General features: G+C 35.2%; 4 protein-coding genes across 4 annotated transcripts in view; 2 read left to right on the top strand and 2 right to left on the bottom strand.

The window, feature by feature from the left end:
- The window catches only part of LOC134653935 (NPC intracellular cholesterol transporter 1), an 80527-nt gene extending 75538 nt beyond the window's left edge, over nucleotides 1-4989 (bottom strand). The window contains exon 1 of the mRNA XM_063509305.1: nucleotides 4756-4989. Within this exon, the coding sequence (XP_063365375.1) occupies nucleotides 4756-4839 (84 nt within the window). The 5' untranslated portion in view covers nucleotides 4840-4989. The remainder of the gene's footprint in view (nucleotides 1-4755) is intronic.
- Nucleotides 4990-5572: 583 nt separating this feature from the next.
- Nucleotides 5573-6468, top strand: LOC134653793 (uncharacterized). The gene is made up of 2 exons (XM_063509159.1): nucleotides 5573-5874; nucleotides 5950-6468. Exons 1-2 carry the CDS (start codon nucleotides 5668-5670, stop codon nucleotides 6442-6444), a joined length of 702 nt encoding a protein of 233 aa, XP_063365229.1. The 5' UTR covers nucleotides 5573-5667; the 3' UTR covers nucleotides 6445-6468.
- Nucleotides 6469-7371: 903 nt separating this feature from the next.
- On the top strand, nucleotides 7372-8411 carry LOC134653886 (G patch domain and ankyrin repeat-containing protein 1 homolog). The gene has a single exon (XM_063509247.1). It carries the CDS (start codon nucleotides 7477-7479, stop codon nucleotides 8401-8403), a length of 927 nt encoding a protein of 308 aa, XP_063365317.1. The 5' UTR covers nucleotides 7372-7476; the 3' UTR covers nucleotides 8404-8411.
- Nucleotides 8412-9802: 1391 nt separating this feature from the next.
- On the bottom strand, nucleotides 9803-10913 carry LOC134653887 (congested-like trachea protein). The gene has a single exon (XM_063509248.1). It carries the CDS (start codon nucleotides 10729-10731, stop codon nucleotides 9835-9837), a length of 897 nt encoding a protein of 298 aa, XP_063365318.1. The 5' UTR covers nucleotides 10732-10913; the 3' UTR covers nucleotides 9803-9834.
- Nucleotides 10914-10991: the final 78 nt, after the last annotated feature.

A 10991-nucleotide genomic window follows, 5' to 3' on the forward strand; every position in this document is an offset into this window, starting at 1 on the left:
TTACGACTGGTACTAAATCACGAGTTATGACATCACCATGTTTACCCCGGTGTATTTAAAGCCGCGCCGCGAAATGATGACGGTCAACGTATTTGCAACGATACGCATCATAACAACGCAGGAAGCGAATAAATCATACGCATTATTAATACGGGTTCGGTAATAAAGGCTTCGTCACACATGCGCGTTTTCCGGGCGGGGCGTGAGCCGCGTGAGCGAGGCGCGCCGCTTTTACATATAAAACGTTCACGCCCTGCCCGGAAAACGCGCCTGTCTGACGGAACCTTAAGGGATCCGTTTGGCAAGCTATAGAACCTTCTTCTTTTGGCAGTCGGTTTAAAAAGTTGCCAATATTTCCGGGCGATAAAAATGAATCGATTGACATCAAATTAAACAAAAACCGCTCAGTAGTTTGGACTTTTGGAGGTTTGGAAACTACGGTTGAAGTGGCACACACGACCAAAAGATAGGCACACCGTTACAACAAATGCTTTTGACTTTTGTTACATCCACATTGACCACATTACAAGAGAAGACATAACTTTAAGACCTTATAATGTCGACATAAGATTCACAAACGGACAGTAATCGGCGATATTTTATAGACTGCTAAATTCAAAATCTTTTTGAGATTTCGGATAAAAACAATATCAAGAACCCAAGAACTTGCCTGAACGCCATTTCCTAAAACATTTGAACCATATTATTATATTTATATTGCTCGCATATGATAGACTAAAGGGGCCCACTGATTAACAGTGGGCCCCTTTACGCTGCTACATGTAACATTTTAGTAACGTATTTCTCAATTCGCCTTGATTCCATAAAGGAAAACCAAAATAATTTATATTCCGGTCATGAGCCCTCAATGACGTATCGTGCCAACCTTGGTGCAAATGCAACTGTTTATAACTATTATAAGCATACCTTTATAATACATACACGACGTATAGTATACGTTTCCGTGTTGACTCTAGAAATCTGTAAGTATTGTGTGATCGCTATTAGTTTTTTGCTATAAACATTGGCATGTTTTGCGTCATAACCTGTGGCTAGTTGTTAATAGTAATTATTTTCTATTGGTTAGTCATATGCAGACATAGGAATCTGCGGGGCAAATTGTGAATTAAGACTATGTTTGGCACTTATGGTACTAATTACAACAAAATTTAGGCTGTTTGAGTAATATAAGTGCCAAACATAGTCTTAATTCTCAATTTGCCCCGCGGATTCCTATGTCTGCATATGACTAACCAATAGAAAATATAATTATTACTATTAACAACTAGCCACAGGTTGTGACACAAAACATGCCATTGTTTGTAGCAAGAAACTAATAGCCATCACACCTTTACTTAGAGATTTCTAGAGTCAACACGGAAACGTATACTATACGTCGTATAGGTTATCATAAAAGTATGCTTATAATAGTTAATAGTTATAAACAGTTGCATTTGCACCAAGGTTAGCACGATACGTCATATGTCTGGTCATATGTATAAGTGCCAGTGACAGAATATACTTATGCGGTATCGGTGGCAAACAAGCATACGGTGGTAATATAGTAAGTTGTTACCGTAGCATGTAGACACCTGCAACTCCAGAGGTGTTACGTGCGACGGTAAAAATGATTTCGTATGTCAGTATGTCCGGATGTTCTCCTCTACAATTCTCAACCGATTCTCGTGAAATTTTCTAAGCAGGTTAGATGCTTAAATACATTTTTTTGTTATTCAATTATTGGATTTATTTTCAACATGGGAGTGCCATACATTAATAAATAGGTTTTAAGCAATTCTCGCGTATATAAATTAAATTAAAATTAAATTTATTTAAGACCAACAAAGGATCAATTTCGTTAGTGACACATTTTAATCTTACAACTAATGTTAGTAGGTACACACACACAAACTTATATAGTTTCACCATCAACGACTTAGAAACACAACAACAATAAACTAGAACTTTCTAAAACTGTTTAGCGACAATTATAAGCAAACGTCTGCTTGAGATAAATTAATCTTAATTGTCCGTTTGATTGTTAGTCATTGGGAATGATTGACGTACATGCAACTCCATACTGGCAAGTTCAAAATGATTATATAAGGTTATGGGCCCATATAAGACAATCAGCATTGATTAGTGATGAAACAGTTTCTTGTTGACCAACAAACCATTATAAGTATGAACTCTGCTTCCGCATAATTGCTATGTATTTAGATATCAGATTATATTGGCCATAAAATGCTTTAAAAGTTGAAATAGGCAGTTGTCAATATAGTAGCTTCTTTGTTTAACCACACATGTGATTGATCATTCAGATGAGTATTTGTCTTGATTGTGAATTGAGTCAATGATTACATATGGTGATGTGAACAGATTTTATCCTACTGACAATGAGTAGAGCGTAATGTTTTACAGTATTATTATGAAGTATACTACCTCTGACCGCGGCTCGGCCCAAGAGGGATTCTCTCTGATTTGTCATTTCAACAGAATTTGGATTGATGAAAAAAATGCTATATCCATCCCTGGGACTTCAGAATAATTTAGTCACAAAAATATGTAATGTTACCTAAATATTACTACCAAGTTTCATGTCATTTGAAAATGAGAGTGTAACTTCAATGTGAGCCGTTTTTCTGCAGCCGATTAATGTAAATCTTAATCACAAATCATAAAATCAGTTATTTCTACAAGTGCCCCTCTGACCAGAACATGTTTTGCCTAACAATGTTATCAGTTCCATACAAGCCTTATGGCTGTACGCATCACTTGCTTATCACAAAACATAAGTAATTTGCTAAGACTGTAGATAACAGTGCTGTTATGTTTTTATTTGCAGTATAAAAGCTATTATTATGTTGCCTAATAAATAAAATCAGACATTTTTAAGGTTTTAGACTCAATTCTTCTATTTTATTTTATCCGCCATCGCCAACAAACTGTTTCGCAGTTTGGCAAAGTTTTGTAATAGTTGTGTTTTTTTTGTTTATTTAATTAGCAATAAATTAAAAAAAACCTTTCTTAATGCTGTTAGGTGCCTTGAGCCCTTCTTGAGCCACATGTTTCCAGTTATTGCTACCTACTTGTTACTTCCTATGAGGAATAATATTCTGAATAACATAGTCATGACTTTGTTTCAATTAATATCATGACTCGGCGACATTCAAAACAAATAGTAATTATAAATATACTAAATCAAATCCATTAAGTACCTAAATAAAACTTTCATATCATTAGATAGGAGAAAGATAAACTAATTTAGTCCAAACACTCAAATCATTTGATGTAATCACAAAACAAATGTGTTCACATGAAACATATTTTCACAGATTACTATGTATATCAGTGATAATTTTCCATTTGTCATTCACTTTCTTAAAGTACAAAGAAATAAAGTGAAGACAAAGGATTTTGATTTTCCTGCAACTCGACATTCAATAGGGCAATTAAAATTGTGATAAATATGCAAGATGTTTACTTACTATTAACACCTTAAGGCCTACTGTCCACGGAAGCGTAGCTGCATAGACACGTATTCGTCATTGTATGCTTGGTGTACGCTTGCTTGCAGCCTACATACAAAACCAAGCAAGCAAGCGTACACCAAGCGTACAATGACGAATACACGTCTATGCAGCTACGCTTCCGTGGACACTCGTCTTAAGGCCCACTTGCACCATTCTACTACCCCGGGTTAACCGGTTAAAACCTGGAGTTACCATGGTTGCCAGTACAATTTGATACTGGGTTAGCAGTTTAACCGCTTAACCCCGGGTTAGTGGGATGGTGCAAGTGGGCATAAGTGTGGCAATTAGGTTAACTCATAGTGATCCTTGTACAGTCACCTGAAATATTATGTTACTCAACAAAGGCTACAAAAATATCTGACAATCTTATTTGTAGAGCCATAAGAGTGTGTTACATATTTTTGTGACTTTCGAAGAGTAACATACTATTGCTGGTGACTGTACAGGATGACCTGTGTGGCACTGAATATCTTAATAAACTTAAACCAGTCAATTTTCATGTCTTTCTAACAGTCACAATACTTAGAGTACTTATTAGAGACAGACCAACAAATGCCAACCTTCTGAATTGAATCGATTTAGGACATAGTAGGATATTTTTTTACAAAGTTTTTATTATTCTACTTTGTTATGCAATCTTTATGGTATTGCAAAACACAATAACAAAATTATTTTTCGCAAAACATGTCTGTGACAATAATGGGATCATAGGTGGAGAAAGTATTGTTTTATAAATATACTTTTTTTTGTCAAGTGATTAATTCAAGCATTTTTGGAAAAGCAGAAACCAAAATGTGTGAGTGGATGAAAAAATTATAAAACAGGAACTACAGTAACTTATGGAATGAAAAATATAAGCAATTACGCCAGTAAAGAAAGTATAGGTATATCAAAAACTATTTCCGTCATTGTACTTTTGTTTACTTAAGTACATGAATGTGATTTATCATATTTCAAGTTTAAAACTTTCCTAATAACTAATGCTAATCAATTAGTCACGTGCCCGATATTATAACTACGATTAGGAAAATGTCTACTCGTTTCGCGAATGTAGAATTGTTTTGCAAACAAAGATGTAGGTAGGTTTGTACGTAGTAAATCACGGCCACAATCTACCTGAGATTACAAGCAATTAACGTCCAATTTTCCTTAAGAATAGCTTTCCAGCAAGATATTCAGTGCGGAAAAACATTATTATAATGAAACCATCATAACTACTTACGTATTGCGCTAGTTGTGCCAGAAGCAGAAATCCCAAGGAGGCACGCAGAAAACGGTGCAAACATTTAGCACTGTAATCAGCCATTGCTTATAACCGTCACTGTTGTCCGTTTATCACCAGATTTGTCATATCATAATTAGTCACCAAAATAACGTTTTATCTATAAATTACGCGGGTTGCGTAGTTTCCTTCCTATTCCATTGAATTTTATTGAGTGACTGATTTCGATTCGCTCGGATGACAGGCAACACGCAAATCAAAATGGATGGATTTATTGTTGCCATTTGAAAATGTAAAAACATCTAAAACCTTATAAACCCACAAGAATTAACGTTTAAATACAAGCTTTGTTTCATAATTAAGCCTACTATTCCTCGGACAATTGAAATGTTTGTTTATTCTGAGTCTAAAACTAGATTTTTGTTAATTTATGTGTAAGGATTTTCTACCATAATTTTTTACTAGCAACCGCAACCATGTATTGTCAAATGGCTATCGTTCAGAAGATAGACAATACATATGATTATGTTACATTCATATAAATTGCAAGAAAATCTTTTTATTTGTTTAATACTGAATTGAAGCTTCAATAATAGCTATCATGAAAAACATTAAATATTTAATATAATAATAATATAAGATATGTAGATTCTATCATTTTCAACCAACATATTGATTGACAGATTTATACATTCATTATGTATTACAGTTTAGGAACGGTCCTTCCCTTCCCTTCATGCGGTTAAATGGTCAAATACTTATTTATGTCATTATTATTAAAATAAAATAGGTAAACTGTGTGGTTTCGAAAATTCACAGTGACTGCCGTTTCGAAAACCAACCGCTAATTGCTTAGTTCTAATCGACTTAAGAACTCACCGGTTATGGGGTGACCGCATCCGTATTAAAGTAATGGAAAGACAGAGGCAAAGATGTGTTTACGTTACAGCGCGCCAAAAGAAGAAGCTTCTTGAGCTAATACGGAAGAATCCAGAGTTATTATCCACCAATATTCGGCAAGGGATTTCATACAAGGAATGTCAGAAAACATGGCAGAACATAGCAACTGAATGTAATTCCATAGCTGGCGCCAAGAAGACCTGGAGACAGTGGAGAAAAGTACCTATTACTTTTGAATTATCTTCTTTAAAGCAAAATACACACCTATAGCTTATTTGTATTATCGATTTTCAGACTTGGCAAGATCTTCGGTCAAAGACAAAAAAGCGGAATTTGGACGCTTACAAACAGTTACCTGCAACAACCAACAATTACTTGACACCTGAACAGGAAGCCCTAGGAATAAAAAATTCTCCTACAAAGAGTGAGAGCCCGCTGCGAGAGGAGACCCCGGAATTTATCCCATTAGATCAAGACATATTACCGGACCATAGCTTTAATAACGATATGGAATACACAGGATCAATTAGTGAGCCCGAATCTCCTCCGGAAACAAAAGTTTTCACCTCAGAACGGAGAAAAGTTAAAGTCAAGAACAATAAATACAAAAGTTCAAAGCATTCTAATTGCTACTTCAACTGTGATGCCTTAACCAACATGGAGGAGCGGAAGCTGCAGGTGAAAGAGGACTATCTTAAATTCAAAAAGGATTATTTGAAGCAAAAATTAAAATTAATCAAGGAGCAGACGGAGGCCTTGAAGAGCATAGCCAGAGAACTTTCTAAGTGATCATTAGTGATAATTTATTGTAAATCATAAGTTTTTTTTTTGTACAATGCCGAGTATCCAAAAAATTATAATAAATCATTAAAAAATCAAAATAATCAAGTTCCTCATGTTTATTTATATTTATATTTATTGTGAAAACCAACAGCGATACAGAGTTTTTTATTTCCTTATGCTAATTTATACAATAGTATGGCCAATTACAGGTTTTCCTGTGTAACTTGAAATTGTATACAGAACATCGAACGGACTTATATCTAGTTAGTAATATAAGTTATTCAAGGAAGTTAGGTACATTGAGTGCAGATATATATATAATATATGTTGGGAACATGATGTGATTGGTGAGAATTGGAATAAGAAGTAAGAATAAGTTGTGTAATGTTACAGAGACCATAGCAAATACTGAAATTTCGCGATCTGCTTCTCTTATTGCAATGGCTGTTTTCACTATAGGCCAGTATATGTCCTTAGGTCAGATGGTTTTCAATATTTGCCGGAATCGGCTTTTATCCAAAGAGTAGTATAATATATAGGATAGTAGTTATTTACCTACGGATCGGTGTTCGGAAACCCTTGAGTTATTGCTTATAAATGTTAATTGAACATGGCGCATATAACAGGTGCAAGTAAATTGCGGGTTACACTACCGCTGTCACTGGCCCTAGAATAAACGATACATATAAATGCCTTAAGGCAATAAGTCCGCTTTTTGTATTTTTTTTTTCTTACTGTTCCATTAAGTTAATAAATGTGCAATTACAAACTTTATTCAATAAAGTATTCACAGGATTCACAGTCTATTGCATTCTCTATAAACATAATGTGCTGTCATTACACTTTGACGTCGGACGTCGATGACGTTTTTATTGTCATTGTCTCATTCAGCATTTTATTTTTTTCCCCAGATTTTTCTACGTATTTTTGATAATGGTGTAAGGCTTATTTATTTGGTTTGTGAGCAATGCAAGAATAATGTACCTAATAATATCAACGTAACATCAAGTTTCAATTTTATACGCCTAAAGAAGAAAAATGTCTAACAAGAAATACAGTAACTTTGTCAGGCCTACTTCGCCAACCGAAGAACTAATATCCAAAAAGAAGTTCCATATCAACACATCGATAAGTGGAGAAGAAGCGAGGAGAATATATTTAGAAGAAGTAAATAAAGCGAATAATACTCAGCCGACATCAAGTAAAGACAATCCTATATCAAATACAAAGAGACGTGCATCTAAACGTAAATGTGGTGATCCAATTTCAAACAAAGACTTGTTTATAGCTGTACAAAATAATGATATTGATACTACTAAAGAAGCTTTGGACTTATCTCCAGATAAAATAAATATCATTGATGATTACGGTTGGAGCTTACTCATGATAGCTTGTCAGGCCAACTCCATAGATACTGTGAAAGAGCTATTAAAAAGAGGTATTGACACTACAGTTCGAGATAAAGCTGGTAACTCGGCCCAGAGTCTTGTTATTCAGAATAAAAACCTAATATTAGCTGATATACTGATAAGTTATAAGCGTAAAAAAGAGGAAATGAAAATTAAAGTTGAATCACAAACCAAAGTGAAACTAAAGGTATTTCATTGTTCCGTCTGCAACCAAGCTTATCCTAATGAGCAAGAGCACTTGTCATCTACAATACATAATATTATTGCCAGCAAAGGAAAGAAAATACCAACAAATTATGCCATTCCACAAACTAATAGAGGATACCAAATTATGCTGAAGACCGGTTGGGATAGAGATTCCGGACTAGGTCCCGAGGGAGCAGGAAAGAAATATCCCATTAGGACTGTACAAAAAAAGGACAGGAAAGGTCTAGGAAATGTGAAAAAAGAAGAGCCAAAGGAAGATACAGTCAAACATAAAACAAGGAAGTCATTGGTTAGAGATTATGAGAGTAATAAAAAGATGGAAATCAATTTCAGAAGAGAGTTTTACTAAAATTGTCATGATAAATAAATATTTGCAAATATTCACATGTTGTTTGTTGTATTTTTTTAAAGTTTTGTTTTAAGTAGTTTGTGCATTTACTGAGACTATAATAGACAAGAAAGATATTAACAATAAACAAAAATTTGTTAATTAACCTCAAGAGATATAATCTGTCTGTGTATAATAAGGAATTAAGGATCCTGACTAAATTTTTAGTCATCTTTTTGTAGGTAATTTTTCGCGTTTTTTTTCTGCTCTACACAGCAAAACTGAGGTTTTTAATTCAAGATTTTTGACCTCCACACACATGAAAGGTTAATATATTGATAAGTGTCTTTATCTGCACAATTGAGATCTCTAAATTATCTGTGGTCCAAAGTATAAGGAGTTAAAGATACACAATATCTTGGTAAATATATATAATACAAGGCACTTATACCTTATCTCTGTCATATATGTTATATTCTATTGTCTGAAATAACATTATATAAACACTAAAGAAAACAACTACATACTTACATTAAAAATATATCACTATATTTGTGGCTTAGGTTGACACCCTTATAATGCTAAGCAGTTTCATTCCTCAAGTACTAAGGTTATATACTTTAGTATACAATAGAATCCTAGCACTGAGGGTATTATTTATCAAAACTGATAAGCTTTATAAGGGAGACAAATGAGATTGAACACAACTATGTATTAGATTGTGTAACAAAAAATCCACTACATCTGTGACAATTTTTTTACTGGATTCTGCAGTACTTATAGTAGATGGACACATTTCAAAAGTTTTGTTTTACGATAAAAAAAATGTAAAGTAACATTACATGTAGAATGGTTTAAAACCAGGGTAAACAAATATCAGAAATTATGCTTTTTTATTGTAAATTTTTAGATTGATTGTATATAATTTAGATTGATTGAGTGGCTACTGAAAAATCGAGACAAAGGATTCGAGAGATTTTTTCTTCACTGATCAAATCTGATTAGCAAAGTTCAGTTAGACAAAACTTAATGCAGACTCAGATTACATTAAAGTATTCAAACTCATACATTTTTCAGATTTTATTAGACAATGAACTTGTAAACAAATCAAGTAATTATATACATTTTCTTTTAAATTACTTCTTATAACATTACATTAGGCAGTGATGTAAACAACTTGTAATAAAAAATAAACATGATCTCTTACAACTACTATTTACCTGCCAAATAAAGCTTAATTATTTTGGCATCAACTGCAAGTAGCACTGTCATCATGAGTCAAGCCAAAAAATATATCTGATTAACATCTTTCTATAGATAGTTAGATTGCATTTAAAACTTAGAGGAATCTTACACTAGTATACTGTACAACTTCAACTTCAAAAGAAAGTAGGCTTAATAATAAGCACTTTTGACAAATAATTCTTGTTGATCTAGTTCCTTATAAAACTATCAAAGGTTTGGTGCAACCCAATCCAAGAAGTTGATAGCTAGCTCAAAGCCTACAAAGCATGCTGCGTTTGCCGGGAACGCTCGAAGCATGACGGGAGTTACACCTTTGTACAGGGCTGTCGGGCCTTCTCGTTCCATGAGCTGCTTGAACACATCTCGCATACCGTTAGGATATGTTCCCTCTGGTGCCGTCTGCAGCCTACTCTTCAACACATCAGCTGGCATGCCTACAAGCCAGTTAGCTATCCCAGCGCAACCACCAGCAACTACAGTGGCCAGCATTTTCAGTTTAGAGCTCGCATCGGCCGGCACCAACACTTCTTTCACCCATTCATAGGTCATGAAGTACATACCACTGGCTGGCACATCTCTTAAAATAGTTGCTACACTGCCCTTGTAGATGCTCCTCATGCCGCCCTCCCGGTATAACTGTCTGGCGCAGTCAACCATGCCAGCGTACTTCTGCGGCGCGTTGCCACCCTGCTGGATCTGCAGCAGGCACTTGATCCGCTCGCCGGGCGCCATAATTGACGTCGTGAAGATCCCGGAGAAGGCGCCCGCAGCGAACAGCTCTGGCTTAGAAAGCACCTGGTCGTCAGAACGAGCTATTAGCCTCTTACCGAGCCCGAATCCGAAGAAACTGATCGCAAAAATGGGCGCAACCCCGGTCAAGGGCGCTGACATGCCCTTGTACAAACCACGAAAACCTTCCTTGTTGATAGTCTTCTTGAAGCAGTCGAAAGTACCGCTGTACAAAGGCGCTTCGCCTGGCTTCGGCAGTGCCATAGTTTGCAGTCTTACTTTCACTGTATCCATGGGATGACCAGCTAACACTGTGCATACACCACCGAATCCACCACTTAAAAAGTATTTAATCGGGCTGCTTTTTTCAGACATTTTTAGATTTGTATCGTTTTGTTCGAAGGGAGAGTAGGAACTACAAGTCTACGTTGGTTCAGGGTCAACAGCTATAAAGCTGTTCTTGTCCTGATTGTCTCAATTTCCTACTCGATTACAGTTTAAAATCTAGTTGATTGAAATGTCAAAGTCCAAGTCCGCTTTCGTCTTTCGTGTAAAGCTTTCCAATTTACGTATGAAATGTTCTAAATTGTTAGAAAACTATGGTCATAGTCGATACTTTCTACTAAAATGGAACG

This window comes from Cydia amplana, chromosome 14 (genome assembly GCF_948474715.1).
Source record: "Cydia amplana chromosome 14, ilCydAmpl1.1, whole genome shotgun sequence".
NCBI classification, from domain to species: Eukaryota; Metazoa; Arthropoda; class Insecta; order Lepidoptera; family Tortricidae; genus Cydia; species Cydia amplana.

Coding starts and splice junctions, on each gene's coding strand:
- LOC134653793 (XM_063509159.1), top strand. CDS start 5,668: ATGGAAAGACAGAGGCAAAGATGTGTTTACGTTACAGCGCGCCAAAAG. Junction 5,875..5,949: donor CCTGGAGACAGTGGAGAAAA/GTACCTATTACT, acceptor ATCGATTTTCAG/ACTTGGCAAGATCTTCGGTC.
- LOC134653886 (XM_063509247.1), top strand. CDS start 7,477: ATGTCTAACAAGAAATACAGTAACTTTGTCAGGCCTACTTCGCCAACC.
- LOC134653887 (XM_063509248.1), bottom strand. CDS start 10,731: ATGTCTGAAAAAAGCAGCCCGATTAAATACTTTTTAAGTGGTGGATTC.